The sequence below is a fragment of the Lagenorhynchus albirostris genome, chromosome 2 (genome assembly GCF_949774975.1).
Source record: "Lagenorhynchus albirostris chromosome 2, mLagAlb1.1, whole genome shotgun sequence".
Classification (NCBI taxonomy): Eukaryota; Metazoa; Chordata; class Mammalia; order Artiodactyla; family Delphinidae; genus Lagenorhynchus; species Lagenorhynchus albirostris.
Window position 1 is genome coordinate 146,162,521 of NC_083096.1, and position 20,809 is coordinate 146,183,329.

The window sequence follows — 20,809 nt, forward strand, 5'->3', positions numbered from 1 at the left end:
TTGCAGATTCTACTGAAATGTTAACCGTTTAAGGTCCCGTCTGATGTGATTTGTCATGTTTAAGAACCACATATTTGTTACAACTAAATAGTATGTGTTGCTGGGTATTTCAGAGTTCTGGTTCACAGGATGAAAGAAGAAATTGCCCCAGGCAAGCTCAGGTCTTGCTCTTTTGTGTGTTTTCTTGTCATTCAAGAGCACACTGGTGTTTATTTTTAAAAACGCACCAGAAAAGTAGAATTCAAACTTAGATCTTTGACTTCAAGATTTATTCTCTTTCCACTGTGCCTACCTGCTTTGTCTCATAAGCTCCTTAGAGAGAGAAGATGTGTGTACTCTTCATTTTAAAATGCTTACTGGAAAAGCACACATACCCTGAAGAGCTTTTCTCTGGTTCATTTAAGTTCCCCAGGTATTAAGTTACACTAGGTGGTCAGTCTTACACTGGAGGGAAATACAGGAGGAGGAATAGGCATTGTTTCTTGCCTTCACGGACTCGTTTACTAAATATTTATTAAGAACTCACCAGGCTCCAGGTTCAATGCTAGGAATTACCATATACATACTCTGTCTACATCCTTGTGAGATAAGGCTTCTTATTTTACCCTGGGAGAAGAGAGCTACGCAGACAGTTGTTTAGTGGGTGCTGTAGGTGCCAGGCAGTGGGCTAAGGTCTTCCCATACGCATGAAGCTCTTGGAGAACTGTGAGTCAGGTCAGTCGAAAAGTATGATACCCGAACTAGGGTGGCAGTGGCTGTGATGGCTCTGAGGTGGGTTGAGGAAGGAGAATCCACAGGACTTGGGAACTGTCTGGTTGTGGTGATGTGTGTGATGATGATGTGGTGGTCTGGGCTCTCCTCCCTCCATGGGGAGCATTAGAAAAGTAGTTGGGTGGAAGAGGAGATATTGAGTTCAGTCTGAGACAAGATGAATCTTGGGGGCCCATGGGATACCTGGGCAGATACTCCAGGAGAGCGATTAGGCATGTGGCCCAAGGTTCAGGAGAGTGCTCTGAAGTTGGGCTGAAGATCCCAATGTGGAAGTCATTAGCCATGGAAGTGGTGGTTTCACAGAGGGAGGGGGGGCAGAGTAAGCGAATCCTGCAGAACTCTAGAACACCAGCTTTTAAGGGCACAGCTGAAGAGGAAGAGCCCAAAAAGGGGACTGGGGAGAAGCAGCCAGAGATGGACTAAGAATCAAGTGATAACCAGGAGAGATGGGTGTCCTGGAAATCAAACAAGGAGCGAGGCCTTTGCATCCCAGATCTAAGCCTGTTTTTGTTTCTTTTAACTACACAGCAACTACTTTTTCCTCTGAGCTCATTGGTGAGACATAGTAGGATAGGACAGCTAAATATATAAGCAGGAGAAGAAAAGATTTGCATGGGATGGTATTTTGGTAGTTTTGAATGTCTGAGTTTTGCCCCACTAGAAGAAGAATCAGACCTGTTCTTTGAGGCCCAGAAAGCAAAATTAGGTCCAGAGAGTGGAATTCAAAGCGGTTGGTGGGAGGAATATAATAATAGCCGAGAGAGAGGATGAACGATGGAAAGGGCTTCTAAGCATAGTGATGAGCTCCCTGTCAGGGGAGGTGGATATTCTGGAATGAAATCCTGTCCTGTGGGAGAATTGGTTAAATGACCCCCTCCCCCAGGTCGCGTCCTTGAGTATCAAGGAGGAAGATTGAGAGAGCTGAAAGAAGATAGGCTTTGAGGTGAGACAGTCTGGGTTCAAACCGTGACTCTGCTGTTTACAAGCTGTGTGACCTTGGGGAGATTACTTCACTTCTCTGAGTTTCAGGTACTCAAATGTAACGTGGAGATGGTAACGAGTGACTTGCCCACTATGTTATTTAGCAAGGTAATATGGAAAAGTATCTGGCACATAGTAGGTACTCATTAAATATAGGTAGCGGATAAGGACTGTGGTGGCTAAGCATTGTTGAGAGAACAGCTTGCTTAGTCGTGGGTGCCACCATTTGTGGAAAGGAGCGATTTAGAGGACCAAGGAGAAGACAGGTTTAAAATTTAACTTGTGGGTGTTGTAAATCCTCCTGTGGCTTGACTTTAGCATGAAAGGCTTACCATCTCCCCCCATCTGTTGCCCCTCTGTGACCCTGTGGTGGGGCCACTTATTACCCTGGCAACAGCCTGGTGAAGCACATGAGGGTAGCTAGACAAATGAGTCAGAAGGATGAGGTTCCTAGTTTTGTCTGTGCCCTAGCCCTGTGCCAAGGCCAGTGAGGCCATGGGAGTGAAAGCAGGGAGACCTACTGAAACCTGGTTGGCAGTTCTTCTCTCCCCTTTCGGATGGTCTCAGCAGGACATTTCTTCAAACGAGCCCACCTGGAGGGATTAGATCATCTACTCTTGCCCGGCACTGCATAGAAGAGAAAGAGAAGTGGAATTCCCTGTGGCTGGCCAGTTGGTCACACAGCTGGAAGGATCTCTTAAGGTTTTCTAGTCTAGTCCCTATGTTTTACAGAAAAGAAAGCTGAAAGGAAGTAACTGGTCACCCAGAGAGTGAGTTACAAAGCCGGGCCTCGAACCCGTGTCTCTTGATTTCTTTCTGCTTTACCACAGCAGGGCACTCGTCTTCGTGTTGTCTTGGCTAGATACAATCCTTGAAACTTGAGAATTTTGTCTGCCTTGGATTTTAAAAAAACAAACGCCACAGGCCAGAGAATGAGATATGCATGCCTTTTCTGTGGCATGTCTGTTTTTAATGCAAACATAAGACTTTGCAAGGATTTTACACAGATGAAGAACTTTAAACTTGCATATAGATATTTTTTAAATAAGACAAAACCTATGTAAAACAGTTTATGTTTAGCCTTTCAGAACTTCATCATAGCTAACAAGCCCACACCACATTAAACTCTGACATTGGGTTCTTTTAATTATCCAGCATGATTTTATGTAAAATGGGAGTCAAGACAGTACCTCTCCCATTTTAACTGTATTTCAAATTCTTCAGGAGCATCTTCATGTTTGAAGACAGAATTGCATTGGATTTCCTGTCCACCGGCCTCTTTTCTAAAATACTATTTGCTCATTAAACGTGCCTCCATTTTTTTTTTCCAGTGGTAAGTTTAATGGGATGTTTCTCCCTCTCAGATTAATGACAAATACCAAGGTCTTCTATATTTTTGAAGAGCAGCTTCTACCATATTTTATGGCTTTGAATAGGGACTCCATTTGGGGGTTATTTAGGGCTTGGTGGTCTTGATAAGCTTGGAGTTCAGGAGGTTGGTATCAAGTCATACTAAGTTCAATTTGGGAATTGATCACAGCATTCTCCTGGATGTAGGCAAAGGCTTGGGAGAAAAGCTGGCACTTGGGGAATTATATTGACACACTCACCATATTGTATGTGCCTTCTAGTTCAGTTGAGGAAGTTACAGCAACTTGGTAATTTTTCTCTTGTTCCTATAGGATAATTAGATGATAGAACCAAGGCCCCGAGTGACATGCAGGCCTGACTGGAACGTCTGGCTCTGATATTTAATAACTTTGTGTCTTAGGCAAGCCACCTCACTTCTTTGACCCTCAGTTTCTGCTTCAATAGAATCATTATGGGGATTGAATATATTGATGTTAGTAAAGAATTTGGCATGGGGCCTGGCACATAGTAGTTGCTTACTCAGTATTTGTTGAATAGATGAATGCAGTTAGCTGACAACATAGTAGCTGGAAAGGAGAAGGAGAAAGTTGATGCCCAAATCCTTGGTGGTTTTCTTGCCCTGGAAACAAAAGAATCAGGAAGTTAGAATCAATGAAGTTTATCTCTTCAGAGGCTACATACTTATTTCTGTTTACACTAAAACTGATTACTTGGTCTTAAGCTTGGAGCAGTTGCAAAGGTGGGTTGACCAGAGAGGTGGGTTGACTCATCCTTTTTGAGTCTCCTGCTAATTTCTTCTGTGGTTTCCTGGAATGCAAAGCCAGAAGCATACTCCAAAGCCACATTAAAACGCTGCATGAAGTTACCTGCTGTCTTAGGTGATCCACACCACCGTTCACCTTCATTAATGTGACCAGTCAAGAGTTATAGCTTCTTGTCACCCTGTGTTCAGTCTCCTCCTCACACCTCATCCATCTTGCTTGCCATTGCCACATTAATCTTCCCCAAACATCTCTTTCATCATGTCTCAATCTGTGTCGGGTACGGGTCTCTTTGCCACAGGATAAAAGCCAATGACACAGCCCACAGGGGTAGCCTCACAGCCACTATTCACTGAACACCTGGGACAAGAAAGGCACTGTGCTTGGTGTTTTATATGCACTACCTTTTGGAAAACAGTTTATTATCCCCACTTTACAGATAATGAAAGTGAGACTCGGACAGGTGAGGTAGCTTGCCCAAGTTCCCACAGTTAGTATGTAGCAGAGGCAGAATTCCAAGCCAGGACTCCCTGACTGGAAAGACTGGGCTGCTTTTGTTAAATCCTGGGCCTCCCTCTCCCAACCAGTTCTTCCACTTTTTACGGTGACACTGAGTGTTCCGTAATCTTCTGTGGACTAGGTGCGGATGTGAGGCACCACCTTTAATTTGGGATTAGGATTAGGAAGGCCTGGAGCTTGGAGGTTTGCCCCCACATGAGCCAGCATCTCTCAGGAAGTCAAGCCTTCTATTCTGGTTGGGATTCTTGGCACATCCTGGGTTGTAAGGATCCGAAAGACAAGGACCACTTAGCAGAGTGCTCAGCACAGAACAGGGGCTCAGTGAATGTCCAGTGACTGCAGAAAAGGACAAGTGGAGGCCTCAGATCTTCCTGAGCCCTCATCCAGGGAGCACGGCGCAGGGAGGAGGGTGATGGGCGTTAGGATGGAGCCAGCAGGTAGTTACCTCTCAGAGGGGCCTCAAGATCCCCCTGGCCAAGCAGTGGGGCAGCCAGGATCCAGGTAAGGGGACATGTGACTCGAGGGACTGTCTGCTTCTGCTCCTTTCAGGAACTTACTTTTGTCATTCAGACCTTCCTGCACTGCTCAGCCTACCCTTTCAAAGGACCCATTCAAACCCTGAGCCCTGGCCTACAACCTAATTCGTTGTGCCTGGCGATAGTTACTCCTATCTGGGGGCTTCCTGAGGCCAGAGGGGTGTGGCAGGAGAGCAGGAGTAAAGTGGTCTTCTGCTTTGAACTTCAGGCTGGGGAATTTCGATGTCCTTATCTAGAGCCATCATTCATTTGTTCAGCATCTATGAATATGGCTCAACCATATTTCAGGCATGTGTTTTTAGAGAGACTAGAGCGTGGGCTTGGGGGGCAAAGAGATCTAGATCGAATCCTGGCTCTGTGCCTTCGCATCTGGGTGGCTTTAGGCCCTCTTTGAGTCTCATTTCTTCTTCTGTGGAAAGACATGCAGCTAATACTTGATTGCAGGGTTGTTGGGAAGTACAGTGATATATGTGAAGAGCCGTATAGTGGCATCTGGTCGCTAATAGACATTCTAAAAGTGGTAGCCTAGTTTTTAATTGAAGTGTAATTCACACAAGACAAAATTCACCATGTTAACCATTTTAGAGTGTGTACAATTCAGTGTTCTACAAACATCATCACTATCTAATTCCAGAAAATTTTCATCACACAAAAAGAAATCCCTGTTACCCATTAAGTGGTCACTTCTCATTGCCCCTTTCCCCTGTGTCCCTGGAAAACATTAATCTACTTTCTATCTCTGTGGATATACCTATTCTAGACATTTCATATAAATGGAATCATATATTATGTGGCCTTTTTGTCAGGCTTCTTTCACTTGGCATAATGCTTTCAAGATTCATCCATGTTGTAGCAAGTATCAATACTTTATTTCTTTTAACGGCTGAATAATACTCCGTTGCATGGATATACCACATTTTGCTTATCCATTCATCAGTTGATGGACAGTTGGCTTGTTTCCACCTTTTGACTATTGTGAATAATGTTGCTATGAATATTTGTGCACAAGTTTTTGGTGGACATGTTTTCATTTCTCTTGAGTACATACCTAAGAGTGGAACTGCTGGATCGTATGGTTATTCTGTTTAACCTTTTGAGGAACTGCCAAGCTGTTTTCCATAGTGGCTGCACCATTTTACATTCCCACCGGGAATGTATGAGGGTTCCAGTTTCTCCATATCCTCCCAACACTTGTTATGTTTATTCTCTGTTCTTTTCTTTTTTTGATTGTAGCCATCCTAGTGAGTATGAAGTATATCTGATAGTATTATTTTTGATTTACATTTCCCTAATCACTGATGATTTTGAGCATCTTTTCATATGCTTACTGGTATAGCCTCTTTTTATTATTCTTTCACTAAACATTTTTTTTGATGAGCCTCTATACTGTATGGCCAAGCCTGTGATATGGGCCCTGCCCTGTGGTTACCCACACTCCCGTGGGAAAGGCAGACCTCAGAACAGGTGATTGCAACATAGTAAGAAAATAGGCTACAGAGAAGGTATGTATAAGGTGTAATGGGACCTTAGAGGAGGAAAGAGGAGCTGAGTGGAGGTTAGGTGGAGTTTGTCTAACAGAAAGGAAAGGAGGGGGCATTCCAGTTAGATGGAGGGGGCGTGGAGCTTTGGGTATAGCCGGTGGGAGTTGGGCTCCTGTCATCCTATGGGGAGTAAGGCTCTCTCAAGCCAGGTGGCTGAGTAGGTCTCCACCTCCAGGGCAAGCCCGCAGCAGCCCAGGGCCAGCCGCAGGCTCTGCTGAGCTTTGTCATCTGCTGTAAGTACCACTCTTGTTGCCTTCAAGGCACATATACTCAGCTGATTTGATCCCACTTGAAGTCAATATTCTGTCTCCCTTCCTACGGAAAGAGATCCGTGATGCTCATTGACACAGCAGCTTGCCTGACTTCTCACACCTACCACATAGCAGAACTGGACTTGGAATCCAGACTGTCTGACTTTTCCACACCTGCAGGCTGAACCTCAGCTCTTCTTACCTTAGCGTTCAAGGCCAGTTATTCTCCAAGCCCCAGCCACCTTAACTTTCTTTCTCACCTTTTCTTCCTGCCTATAACTGAACCATCTTTTGTAACCATTCCGGTCTAAATGTTTTTGCAGTCTTTCTTTTTTGGTTTCTGTCCTTTATCCCTCTTCTTGCCGTCAGTAAATGGCTGTCCTTTTATGTACACTGACGGTCCAAGTGCTATTCACTCCGCTCAAGTTCTTAACACACAGAATTGATCATCTTCACGGCATCCTGGCAATGTGAGTAGGAATTATTTACTTCAAGTCACAGATTAGGAAACAGGATCAGAGAAGTAAATTAAGTTACTCAAGACCACCCGGTAAGTAAGGGGTCTAGTTCAAAGGGCCCTTCCTCTCAAATGCCTGCCATGGTTACACTGACCAAGGTGATCTCCCTTGCCCCCAAGATCCTAAAGCAGTTACTTTCCCCTTATTCATATTCAGTATTTGAGATCTTATCTCAATCTTATTTGAGGGCTTTTCTTTTTCGTGGGTTTTTATCTTGTGTCCCCTAAGCAGGTGTTCATTCTCAGTGCCCCAGGGCCCCAGCCAGATCCTGCAAGTGTGAATTCTCAGTAAATGTTAAGCGGAGGCATAGGAGGAAAAGCTCTGAACTCTGGTTGCACAGTCTGAGTTCTCATGCTGTTCATGTTATGGCACTAACTTCTGTGACCTTGCACAATGATGTGCTCACCAGAATGGGAACCCTGCCTGTCTCGCTCCCCCTGTATCCCTGGGCCTGACTGCCGAGTAGACGGATGCAGGGATTTACCATTTGGAACCTCGTCTCCATTTTGAAAGGGTTAAATGAAATGGTCTGAGGATTGCTCCCAGTTGAAATATTGCCCAGTTTTGTGAGCCTGAATGACTGCTTCTCTCCGTACCGGCATGATTCTCAGCTACAGAGCTTCACCTCAGGGAGGCAGAGCATAGCTTGTCATTTCTAGTTTGGTGGCTACATCTCAGATTTTTGCCCTTGACCTTGTCAAACTGAAGGCTGAGCCAGGAGCTTTGCCTCAACACATTCAGAAGTCCTAGCACCCCCCTCTCATCCTCTATATCCCTTTGAGTTTCTCTCCCTCTTTTTTCACATGTGAACACACCCACCCATCCCATTTCAGGATAATTTATTTGGAGCACCTTCTTTAGGTTTTATATTTTAGCAGCTTTTTGACTTAGAAGGAATGGACAGTGATTTATAGGAGGTGAGCTACTGCTCTTTTAGAAAGACCACGGTCCCTGCTGCTGTTCTTGCCTAACCCATTGGGTGTATTTTATAGGGACAAAGAGAACAAGAACAAGAACTGGCCTTTTTGTGAAACTAGAAGCCTAGGATTGCTGCTCCACTAGTGGGAAAGGGCATTTTCGTCTCTGATCAGGAGGGGTTGTTAACAAGACGGCCTCTTCTTTTTGGGGGCATTTCCCTTACACTAGATACCCTTCTTAAGTCATTCCTTTGTTTTTGTATTTTAATTGTATCTTTATCCACCTTATGCTTAGGGAAATAAAACGATTCTGAGCCTGTTGATAATACCAGCTTTTACATCCTGTTCATTGAGTGCCTAGTGTGTACCAGCCATGCTGTGTGGTCAAGTGTGTGAAGCATTGTTGCTGTCGTCCCCACGCTTCTTTATAGAGGAGACACCTGAGGTCATGCGATCAAGACCTTGTTGCTCCCTCCTCGCGCCCTGTCTCGGAAGAGCTGAGCTTCACACTGAGGCCTCTCTGATACTGCAGTCCCACCCTTGACCAGCTGGGGCTCCATTCCTAAGATACATTCAGGAAGATTTGGCATTTGACTGCATTCTGGAATAGTTAGGTGCTCACAGGCTTCCTTTTCAACTTTGCTAACAAGTTGTGAGGAGAGAAGCCTGGACTGGGGGAAGTGTAAGAGCATGTTCAACACACACACATACATGTGCACACACACTCACACATAAAGACCCTGAGAGACAGAACTTAACCACTCCCTGGCCACATGCTACATCCAGCATTGGGCAACATGCTACAAACTACATTTAAGATATAGCAGCAGTGGGAACCTTTGAGGAGTAAGAAATAGTAATTCCCAGAGTCCCAGTTCAGGCCCAGAAAACAGGACCTCAAAGTATTTACCACAAGGGCCAGTTCCAGAGCATGTTTGAGTTTCTACCTCTGGAACCGTCCTCTTTGAATTTTTACTGTTGACATCTACGGTGAGAGACAGATCTGGGAAGTAAAGTTTGAAATCTGTGCAAGAGAAAAATAATTCTCTTTCAGATTATCTGAAGTTGAGTTTAAAGAATAAGAAAGTGAGGAGAAGTAGTATCCCTTTGTATTTGTGTAGCACTTTTGTAGTTTGTAATGCACGTCAGTGTGTGGTGTTATCACACGTAAGCAGTGGTTGAGATGCCAGAGGCCTGTTTCCCACTCCTGCCTCTTCCTCAGACTCACACCCTGGGCATGCGCCTTCCATCCTCACCTGTAAGATGAGAGAGAGTTGGGCCACTTGGTCACTGAGGCCCCCCAAACTCTGTCATTTCATTATCTGATACCAGTAAATGTTGCTAGTTACTCTTCCTGTATCTGTCTTAACTCAGCCTGTCTTGTGTCTGGGCTATGGGGAGGCTGTACCTCAGCTCCAGTTCAGGCTTTATCTCCGTAAGAGCTATCATCCCTTCATGCTCATCAGTACCTGAGCGGGCAGAAACCCCCCAGGTTTTCCTGGGAGATCATTTGCTTAGAAATATCTCGGTTGTTGAGGGATTCATGTGCTAGTTAAGTTAAAACCAGATAGCAATCTAAGGGCCATTCCAGTTCCAAGATTCTAGAATTCCATAAAAGGCCACCCTTGAAGGTATACTTAGGGAAACCCCTCAGCAAATTCACTGGGCGCTATTTCAACGCTTTGTACAGTGGTGCCTTTAGCGTATACCCTTGATCCTAGAGTTTGATCTGCACTGCTGCTGCTAGGAGCCCTGCATGTAGAAGGGAACAAACATGTCTTGGGTTTGTTTGCTTTTCCTTTTTAACTGGTCTGGCCTCAGACATTCTCTAGTATTTGAGGTTATGGGCATTTTGAGCATTTTGACTCATAATGAACCTTATTCTCTTGCTATGCATTTTAGAAGACAAATCTGACCTTGAAAACAGTGTGATGCAGAAGAAAATAAAAATCCCCAAACTTTCTCTCAATCATGTAGAAGAAGATGGGGAAGTTAAAGATTACGGGGAAGAAGATTTACAGCTTAGACACATCAAGGTAACAAAATCTTTCCTCTTCTTTGGAAGTATGGGGCAGCAGTTTCAGATTTCTTATAGCTAAAGAATTCCAGTGTGGCCTCCTCTGCCCATGTAAATGCCCCCTGGTGTCACAGGCCATGACTTTCTCACGTTGGGAGAGGCTCGGGACGGCTAGCATGAGTTTGCTCTGCTGGCTGACTTTCCAGGGAGCGCTGTCCTGTTTGTACCATCTGTGCAGTGTCATCGCTGCTAAGGGTTGGGAGTGGTGCATTTCCGTCTGGCCTCCAGCTCCGGAGAGGTCACTGCTAGGCTCCAGGAACATGGCTGCTCTTGGGCAGCAGTTCAGAGCCAGTCACTATCAGGCTGCCCCCAAACAGCTAAGGGTGGACTCACGAGGAGGTGGGGTGCGCCAGGTTCAGACAAAGGGCTTAACGTGACCTTGGGTTGGAAGGAAACTTGTGCGTGAGGTTGCATTTCCTTTGGTGTGTGCCCTAGTTGCTCTCCTCCAACCTTTGCTTGTAAGCCTGCTGAATATCTTGTTCGATAAGCCAGATGTTTTTTTCTGTACGATGGGTGCCCTGGAGGAAGGGAGGAGGAAGAGGGATGCCTTCTGCACTGACTGCAGTCTGCTTTTGGACACAGGCCAAGGACATCCCCAAAGCATAGTCCAGAAGATGCAGTTGAGTTTAGTTCCTGCATTCATTGCACCCGTGCTATGGGCCTTGGCCCCTTGCTGGTTCCTGGGGTCATAGAGATTAGACAGACATGGTCACTGCCCTTAGTGGTCTCACAGTGTAGTGATGCAGACGGGTATCCAAAGTGATCATTATAATTTTAATGAATAAACTCATCTAGACTACCAGCAGCACTTTATCCCAGTGGATAAATGACAGGATAGGATTTTGTCATGTAACCTAATCTCAGAGTCATGTTTTTTTTTTTTTTTTCCAAAATTTTCAGGAACTCATTGAGAGGTTAAGGCAGGCTTGACCGGACACAGTTAAGTTGTCTGGAATCTGGTATCTCCAGCTGTCTGCATCTCCCACAAGTGCCCCCGTCAGGAGAGCTCCTACAGCCCTCCTGCACTGGTCCTCTAACTCCCACTTCCCCTCAGTGGGAGCTCTGTCCACTTGAGCTGGAATTGGCCTCAGGCAGCTGAAACCCCAGCTCCTGGGTAGTCCTAGATAATTGTCTTCTCACTAAACTGTCCTCTCTGTATCCACTTCTTGCTGAGCTTCAACCTGGCCAGAGTCCAAGGAGAGGCTAACACAGGTGGGGGAAGGAGCCTAGTGCTCTAAGTCGGGCTTCAGGTTCCGGGTCTGACTCTCTCCGTAGCTCCCCGTGTGACCCTGAGTGTAGTCCTTCCCCTCTCTGAGCCTCAGTTTCCTCACCTGTAAAATGAGGGAGTTAACCAGAACGAACCTTCCAGTGCTAGCGTTCTTTGAACCTTTCAGTTACGTAAACATTTATCCAGCCCCTGCCAAGTGCCAGTTCTGAGTAGGCAGTGGAGGAACAGAAAGTAAGACATGATTCCTGCCCTAGATTCGAGTCCTTAGCACCCTTCCCAACTACAGCATTCCTGAGGAAAAGTTTACTTGGTGGAATGCCCTTTTCTGTGTGGGGGGGAGCAGGGGGGAGGGGCTTTTATGTTTTTGTTGTTGAAGAGGTTTGAGTGATGGCTCCCCCGGGATGGCTAGGCCTGGCCTGATTTGTTACTGATTCTCCACAAATACACACTGAATACTCCCTGTGAGCAGATCACTGCCTGGGCCCTGTGGGTAGGGTGGGAGGCTGGGGAGTTGGGGAGGGCAGTCATGATATTATAACATGCACCCAAGAGGCAGAGTGATGGAACGGAAGAAGTGCTGGCCTGGGAAACCAGAGTCCTGCTTCTGCCACTAACTGACTGTGACTTGGGGCGAGACCCTTCCCCACTCTGGACCTCTGTTTCCCCCTTTGTAAAGTGAAGGGCTTTGACTACGTGTCTGCGCAAGTTTCTCCAAGCACTGATGTTCTGTGGTTCTGTGATTCTAGGATTGTCTGGGGAAATATTGAGCCGCAGCCCAAGAAAGTCCCAGCTGCCCTTGCCTGAACTGATTCTCGTTGTCCTACACAGAGACCCGAGGGGCGGAAGCCGAGTGAAGCGGCGCACAAGAGCATCGAGGCAGTGGTGGCCCGGCTGGAGAAGCAGAACGGCCTGAGCCTGGGCCACAGCACATGTCCGGAAGAGGTCTTCGTGGAGGCCTCACCGGGCCCAGAGGACATGGACAGTCTGGAGGACGCCGGTGTGCCCCGGGCTCTGTATGAGGAGCTGCTGCGCAACTACCAGCAGCAGCAGGACGAGATGCGCCACCTCCAGCAGGAGCTGGAGCGGACTCGCAGGCAGCTGGTTCAGCAGGCTAAGAAGCTCAAGGAGTACGGGGCGCTGGTGTCCGAGATGAAGGAGCTCCGCGACCTCAACCGGAGGCTGCAGGACGTGCTGCTCCTGAGGCTGGGCAGCGGTGAGTGCTCCCGCCACGGGCCGCCTGCCACTCCCCGCGGGGGCATGGCGTGTGCCGCCCCCCTTCCGGGAGGGCACCGGGGACAGGCAGGCCGAGCTTCCCTGAGGCGAGGGAAGGGCAGAGTTACCCCAAGGGAGAGCCACTCCCCTCTCGGAGCCATTCTGACAGGAGCTTCGGCGTGCGGCAGCCTTAGCTCTCCAGAGCACAGCGGGCAACGTCAAGAAATGGGGCTCAGAGAACGAGAGCTGGCAGCGTATTTGCCACCACTCGTTTATGCATCCACGTGGCAAGAGGCAGGACCAGGGGTAATAGGAAACCTCTCCAAGGGGGTTTCAGGATAGTAAAGAGAGCTAGACAGCATCCCGGCAAATGTACTACTTTTAAGTCAGAAAGTGATCAGTGCCGCAGGAGAGACGTGGATAAGATGACAGGAGAGTTCAAAGGATGGAGTGAGGCTATTTGTAACTGAGGGAGACTTCGGGAAGGAGGTGGGCCTTGAAGGGTGGGCGGGCTTTCAAGGCACAAGAGGAAGCAGAGGGCAGCAGTCTCACTGGGGTGTTGAGAAGAGAGACTGCAACTGTAGTTTAAGAACAGGCGATTGAAGGCCTTGAAAACTATACCAGCCTGGGGTGTCTGGACTTGTTTTGGTAGGAATGAGAAAAATTAAAAAGGTTTTGAGCAGGGAGGCACACGACCTTAGATTAATGTAAAGATGTATAAAACTCCTCAGGTTTGCTCATAGAAGAACTTGATAGGCTCTTATATTGCAACTGAATTTAACAAACTAGGTTTTTAGATATTCACATCTGACGTGGTTTAGAAGCAGGAATCAAGGGAAATCTGAAAGGGAGCAGCTTTGCCAGCAGGGAGAAATGACTCCTTACCTGAGAGGAAAAGACAGAAATGCTCTTTCAGAACACAAGAATCCAGGACTGTACAAACTAGAGGCCAGTCAGTATTGAGCAAATCAGTATAATCCAAGTTCATAGCCTCCATGTGCCCTGCGGACAGTCATTAATAAACCTGCATCAGTGTTCTTGGCTTCAAAAAGGGAAGAGCCTAGTCTAGAGACACAAGTGCCATCCCCGAAGTTTAAATCAAATGCACTTTCATACTCAAGAAGGGAGGCTTGTGTTATCTAGATAACAGGTTGACATGTAAAGCCTCATTTCTCTTTGATGTTCAGATAGAAGTGCTACCTTACTTAGATTTACAGGTGCCTTTTACTACCTAGAGTATGTCCCCAAGGCAGTGCCTCAGTAGATCTTCAGGGTGGCCTAGGGAGTCGGTCAAGAGGCCTTTTCATGCCCTTGTCGCAGAGAAGGAAGCTGAGGTTGGGACTTAGGCAGAGTCACCTGGGGAGGCAGAGGCAGAGCTCACCTCGAACCGTATCCCCAACTCCTAGGCTAGTCATGCCCCCACCCCCTGACTCCGCCTTGGCCGTTCTGCCAAATCATAGCCCCTAGAGGCGCACAGTGACACCAGAGGTCACATGCGGTGTGCGACGTAAAAACTTATTAAAATTTTTTTATCAAAATAAAATCTCAAAGAGAAACCCTAACTATAAAAAAGTGTGAAAACTGTATTGATCTTGGAGTCGGGGTGGGAGGTGGGAGAGAACTGAGGTTTTCAGAGAGAAAAAGTGTTTTCCTGGTCTTCGGATGAATAATTTTTATTTTCCTTGCACTCTGTATGCTACGCCGTATGTAAACTTCTTTGGGGTGGAGGGTGGGAGGGGAACAAAGCATACTAACAACAAAAACTCTCCACGTCATTATTTCAGCTCCCAGGGAAACTGCCTGTTCTGTATGATGATGACCTGAGTTTAAACTCCAGAAGCCACTCCTAGCCCTCTGGGGCAGTAAGACACTGCCTTTTGTGTCAGCATGTTCCTCTTTAGTCTTAAAACACTTAGACAAACTTGGCCCCGACCACAGTTTCAGTGTCTTGATCATCCCAGGCACTCCCACCCCACAGGCCTTGAATGTCATCTTGAGGGCCAGTGGCTGGCTCTTCTCTGATCTGAGTCACTGTCGTCATCACAGTGGGATGGACTGACTGTAAATCAGCTCAAGACACAAGTATGCGTAAAGCACCCACTATGTGCAGTGCCTTCTGTTCCAGGGACCATGGGTGTCCCAGAAAATCACACCTGTTCTCCGTGACCTGTGAAAGCTTAAGGTCCATCGATGAGCCCTTGTTAATCAGAAAATGATAATGTGCCACATTCTAAGATAAATCCACAAGAGTGTAGTAAAAGGCTCCCTACTCTAAGGGGAGCTTGTATGTTTTCATGGATGTAGTCTAGTCTGTTCTAGTCCAGTCTTTGCAACCAGATAGGGCTGGATTTAAACCCAACTTCCCCACTTCCCAACGCTGTGGCTTTGGGAGCCTTCTTTCCTTGCGTTCTTCCCTCCTCCCTCCTTTCTTCCACAAATATTGACTGGTCTCTGCTGTGCGCCAGGCATTTTGCCTAGTGGTTAAAGTGCAGTACATTCAGGATACCGCCCTTGCCCACTCCCCTTGAGGAGCTCAAAGCTTGATACGGGAGACAGCCACTGGCACAGTGCCAGCACAGGGCTAGAAGCTCTGCTGTGGGACAGCAGAGGGGCAGCATCCATCGAATGTGGGGGATCGGGGAAGAAAGGCTTCCTGAAGGAAGCGACTTCTAAGCTGGAGCCTGAAGGATGCATTTTTGTTATCCAGGCAGGAGTGAGTGGGTGGGAAGAGCAAGGAGCAATCTAGGCAGAGGGTACCTCTCTGAGACTTGGTGTTCTCATCCGTAAAATGGAAATAATAATGCCCGTCTCACAGCACAGGGATACACAGCATACTGTCTGGCATTCTGTTGATGCTGAATTACCATTAGCTCCTTTTTCATACCATTTCGTGGAGGGGCTAAGACAGAGACTGATTTGGTTTTTAACTCTTGACTCTCCTAACCAGTAATTGGCTGTGTGACCTTGAGTAGGTTAACCAACTTCTCTGCCTCTCAAGGTCTTCTATCATAGAAGAGCAAAGGAGTTACATATGTATTTGTTCATTCAGTCAGTCAGCTCACATTGACCACGTGCTTTCTGGGCTTAGGAACTTGGGGAGATACAAAGAAGACTAAGACATTGGAAGCTGGGGAGGGCGTAGTGATGGAGGTAAACACGTAAGCATGTGATTGAAATGCAGTGTACCGAATTTTGGGGAAGGGGCTAACATTTGAAGGTGGAAGGCTCTCTGATTGAGTCTGGGAAAACACCCCCTGCTGTAACGGCTCCTGCACTGTACACACCCCCAAGAAACCTATAACAAGGCAGAGAAGAGCCAGAAAGGGACTGAAAGACCCTCTTTGCTTCTCAGCAGCACATTCCAGCCTGGGGTTGATGGGTGGCCTGGGCTGCACCATCCTTGCCCGCCCCCTGCGCCCAGCTCAAGCATTGCTCTTGGAGGCCTCCCCTTGTGTATTTTCTCCCTTCCACCTTGCCAGGCGCCCCATCTCAAGGATCTTTGTCCATCTTGGGTGCTGGACCATCCACAGGTCAGGGATGCTCAGTTTTAAAAAGAATCATTGCTGACTTCCCCAGGCATTGGGATCCTACAGTCTGTAGATGGGAGAGGGCAGAGAGCCAGAGCCTGACCTCTTGAGCCCGAGGGGCACCTCGGAGTGGCGAGCAGGTCCTCTGGCAGCCAGGAGTTGTAATGGTGCAGCCGGTGGAGGGTAGGGGCAGAAGGGCGGGAGCAGCAGCAAGATGGTATAAGAAGCTGTTGGAGAGACTTCGCTGGCTGACTCACCTCTTCATTTGAGTATTCATTCTTTCATTCATTCCACGAATAAACACAAGATGGATTTAACAGAAAAAATTCTCTAGAACTTGGAGCCTTGGAGTTGTGAACGGGCTTAGACAGGATATAGGGTGTTGCCCTCACGTTGCTGATGAGGAAACAAGCCCAGAAAGTGCCTCAAGCCTATTCCCAGGGGTCTCCTGACAGCTGGTCCTGGGAGCCTCTCTCTGGGCCCTTGCCCACATGCCCTTCTTTAGCCCTTGGACTTCACTGTCACTGACGTGGGGGTGACCCCCCCCAGCCTAATCCTCCCAAAGGACATCTCTCTGTAAAGTAGAACTTTCCTTCTGTATGATCTTAGCATGGGAGTCCGCCCTCTCTGATGGGAAGGAACCTCGCTCTCTAACCCAGAGAGTCCCTTCGCTGGGAGCCTCTGTCGTGGTGTCAAAATTAAAGGAAGAAGCATATGTAAAGAATAAAGCCCTGTGACCAGCATATTGTAAGTGTTCAATAAACACCAGTCTCTCTCTCCTTTCCTGCCCTTTCCTGTTTGCCTTCTCCCAAAGAGATGAGTGCTGAGGACACAAAAGGCATGAAGATCTTCTACTTTATAAAGTGCAGATTTATTTGCGTGTATGTGCATTCATTTATTCTTTCATTCATTCATCATTTATTAAGGGCAGCCATTGTGCCAGGACTGTGTTAGGTGCTGGAAATATGTTGGTAGAAAGTCCCTTTCTAAAACATTCACGAGCCTAGAGTGAGAGTGGTGTTTATTAAACCAGGGCTTGGTAGTCTCAGAGAATTCCAAGGGGGTGAGGGGTAGCAGAACAGTGAAAGCCAGTTAGTCGCAAGGCTCTGGTATATGAGAAGGAGTAAACGCTAGCGTCTGTCTTGGTTTCCCCTCAGCCAGATTCCTTGCTCTTAGAGGTCAAAGACCGAGGCTTAGACGTCACCCTCAGCTTTTAGCACTCTCAGTACAGCTTAGATAGTTAAAATCGTTCCGGTGTGATTCAGGTAACATTAGTTCAACTGAGGCTGGAAAGGGCTCTGTGAGTGACACAGAGGAGGAGACGGAATCCCTGCCTTCAAGTTGCACACACAGCCCGAGGCGGGGCACAGCCCTGTACACCGGACAGAACAGAGCAAATGCCGTAGCTGCAGGGGGAGGCGTATGATGGCTTTGCATTCTGTGTGTGCTTTGTGGGGAATGTAGGTGGAGCCGATGAGCTCTGACCAGAAGAGGCATAGATGAGAAGGAGAATATCAGTAATTCACATGTACAAGACACTTCACGGGCTTCAAAGACCTTGACATTTTTATCTCATTGGACCATTCCGATAGCCTTATTGCAAGGCCAGGTAAGGATTATCATCTCCATCTGAGAGAGGAGAAGGCAAAAAGAAGAGATAACGTATGTCCCTGTCGGCCAGATCACAAGCTAGTTGAAACTTTTGAAGGAGAAAGCCACTGTGGCCCGCAAATTTGTCCTGCCTCTTTAGAGCTGGGTTTCTATCACCTCTGTTCCCCTCTGGGCTCGTGCCTTGTGCTCCGTCCAAGGTCCGTTAAAATACCAGCTTTGATCTTGAAGGTCCTGCGCGGCCTGAGCTGGACTCTGAGCACGGGTCTCCGACAGTGCCTTTGAGAAGGCAGCTGACGTCAGCCAGTGCCTCCTGCCGGCTCCCCCTGTACTGGAGGCACCGCGGGCTCTGGCAGCAGATATTGCTTGGATTTGAACCTCGGCTCTAATCCTTTAACTGCGCAGCTTCAAGCAAAATGACTTAACCCTTCTCAGCCTCTGTTTTATCCTCTGTAGAATGAACATCTTAATGCCTACCACATACAGGCCCGGAGAGCATGGTCAGTGACTAAGAGCCTGCATGGGCCCTGAGGCCAGAAATACTGGAGTTTTGAACCCTGGCTTTTCCGTAGTCTGATTTTGTTACCTTGGGCAAGTTACTTAAAACTTCCTGGGCCGTAGTTTCCTCATCCAAAAAGCAAGGTCAATGCCAGTACCAACCTTTATGATTCTTAAGAGAATTAAATGAGCAAATGCATGAAAAGACTTCCACCCAGGGGCTGGCACATAGTAAGTGCTCAGTGGGTCCAGCATTAATGATGTAGGATCATTTGAGGATTCGCCTGAGATAATGTGTATATGGTGCTTGGCACGCCATAGGCAATCATTGTCCTGCAGCAGAGCACGGATGTGGTTGTCTTGGCGTATCTTAATCTTTGGTCAACCCCTCCTGTCTCCTGGAGATTGCTACTTTCCCTTGTAAGTCCTCAGAAATCATATTTGAATCATCTATTTTATAGGTATGCCTGGACTTGATTTCAAGCTCACTGGTCTGTGGTTTACTGAACTCTCCCTCTTTTCCTGGGCAGAATTCCAGTCTTCCTATCTCCAGTCCTCAAGCCCTCCTTTTGACCCCCTTGATTCTTCAGACATCACTGTTTCTGGCTCAATTTTCTCTTCGTCACGGCTCTCCTCCTGGGGCCCGTTCCACTCAGAGCTCTTTTCCACCTCCTCCAGCCTTCAGTTCACTCTCACCAATACACAGGAGTGCTCACAAAAGTTGGGCTTTGAGAGAGGGCTAAGAGGATGAGTGGTGTCCCCGTGACCCAGGAGGTCCACAGCCTGCCACTGCCTCGCTTACTGATGGAGTAGGGCCCGAACCGCTATGCCCAGGGCCTCCTAACCCCGGGTGGCAGGAAAAGGTCTAGCAGTGAGAACTGGAATTGTTTCTCTTAAAGGTATTGGCCGTCTCCCACTTTGAAGGACTTTCTGCACTCCTGACTGAATCAACACATTAGCCACGGTTCATCCTAGCTTGTTCTAAGAGCTGATTTCAGAGTGGCAGGACAGTCCAGGACCCTCCTTCCTCTTTTTCCCTAGCGTTCATTTCTCTGGGGCAATGGGGAGGGGGCTGAGGGACAACTCCAGGCTGTCCCTTTGTTCCTGCTCGGGGAGCCGGGACATGCAGGAGTCACTGGGCTTCTCTTCATTGCCAGAACAGGACTGTGCTTCCCACTTGAAACAGGGATTTGCCTTGCTGGTCGTGGGCTTCGGTGTGGCTGTGTGGCAGGCTTGTTTTCCGCTGGCTTTGCCAGTCAGAGCAGGTGGAAGTGGGCGAGATGGGGAAGGGCTCCTTATTAAGGGCAGTGGCTGGCCCCTCTGAACACCTGCTTTGAGCCTGCCGTTAGGTGCTTTCCACACAGAAAACAACCTCAGCAGTAGATAGGATCATCAGATGAGGATGCGGGCTCAGAGAGAGGAAGTCAACGTGTCCAGATGACAGGAGAGCCTGATGGAGTTACGAGAGAGGCTGGCTCATCCAGGAACCACAAGTGGTTTCTGACTGGACTGCGCAGAGGAGAAGTAGGTAGGAGGGACAGACAAGGCTGCAGAAGCGGGTGAGAGCACCTGGGAACTGCCCCGTGGCGCACAGGGGCTCCTCCCCACTGGAGTGGCCTGGGGTGCAGTCCCTCAACCTCGGAGTCACCCTCTTCCTCTGAACCAAGGAGATCAAATCGTTCCTGCTCTCGAAGGGCTCATGGCCTGAAGGCAAGAGCCAGCAAAGCCAAAGCCATGGATTGACTTGCTTGGGAGATGTCAGCCGTGTGGTGAAACTCTGCCCCCCCCGCCCCTCCGTAACTCCTGCCCGCAGGTGCTCACTGTGCCCGTGGCAGCCCTGCAGGCTTCTGAGGGCGGCCCTTACGCCGCCTGCCCCACTTATTCCCACCACAACCCCTCAGTCTTCCCACCCAGCCAGTTCTGGTCCAGAACCAAAGGCCATGTCATATGCACACAGTGCCTGTCTGGCAGCGCAGGCCCGTGATGTTCCGCATATCCTTGCCATTTGGATGCTTCCTGAGTCCAGACAGTTGGGCAGGGAGGAAGGTGGAAGAACCATAGATGAAGAACCAGCCCAGCTTTGGCCACCAGCTGGCAGGGGGTAGGCTCAGAGCTCCTAGAGGTGAGATGAATCCTGGTGATACCCTCTCCTCCCAGCTGCCCCCCTGCACGATTGTGGATCTTCACAGACACCCTAGGAAGGTGAGAGAAGGTCAGAGATGAGCTGAGGGTGTCCCACAGAGTGGGCATTACGTGAGAAGCCCGTGCAGTCCGAAAACTGCAGTCAGCCGAAGAGGTGTAGGGAGAGAGCAAGCCTTTGGGAGTCTAGCAACCCTGAATTGTTTGACTTTCAGCAAGTTACTTTACCTCTCTGAGCATCTACAAAGATAATAAGATAGATTTTGCAAGACTGCCATGAGGATTAACCTGTTTCATTCAACACATGTTTAATGAGTGTTCGCTGTGGGCCAGGGACATCGTGCTGGGTGCTGG

General features: G+C 48.1%; 2 protein-coding genes across 7 annotated transcripts in view; both read left to right on the forward strand.

Annotated features, from left to right (window-relative positions):
* AGBL4 (AGBL carboxypeptidase 4) overlaps positions 1-20,809 on the forward strand; it is a 1,285,194-nt gene that overhangs the window by 1,036,423 nt on the left and 227,962 nt on the right. The window lies entirely within an intron of this gene.
* The window catches only part of BEND5 (BEN domain containing 5), a 47,627-nt gene that overhangs the window by 5,371 nt on the left and 21,447 nt on the right, over positions 1-20,809 (forward strand). For all 6 annotated transcript variants that reach the window (XR_009538935.1, XR_009538933.1, XR_009538934.1 and 3 more), the window contains exons 2-3: positions 10,069-10,202; positions 12,300-12,684. Coding sequence is in view for 3 of the 6 variants with exons in the window: in XM_060140111.1 (XP_059996094.1) it covers positions 10,069-10,202; positions 12,300-12,684 (519 nt within the window). In the remaining 3 variants the exon portion in view is untranslated. The remainder of the gene's footprint in view (positions 1-10,068; positions 10,203-12,299; positions 12,685-20,809) is intronic.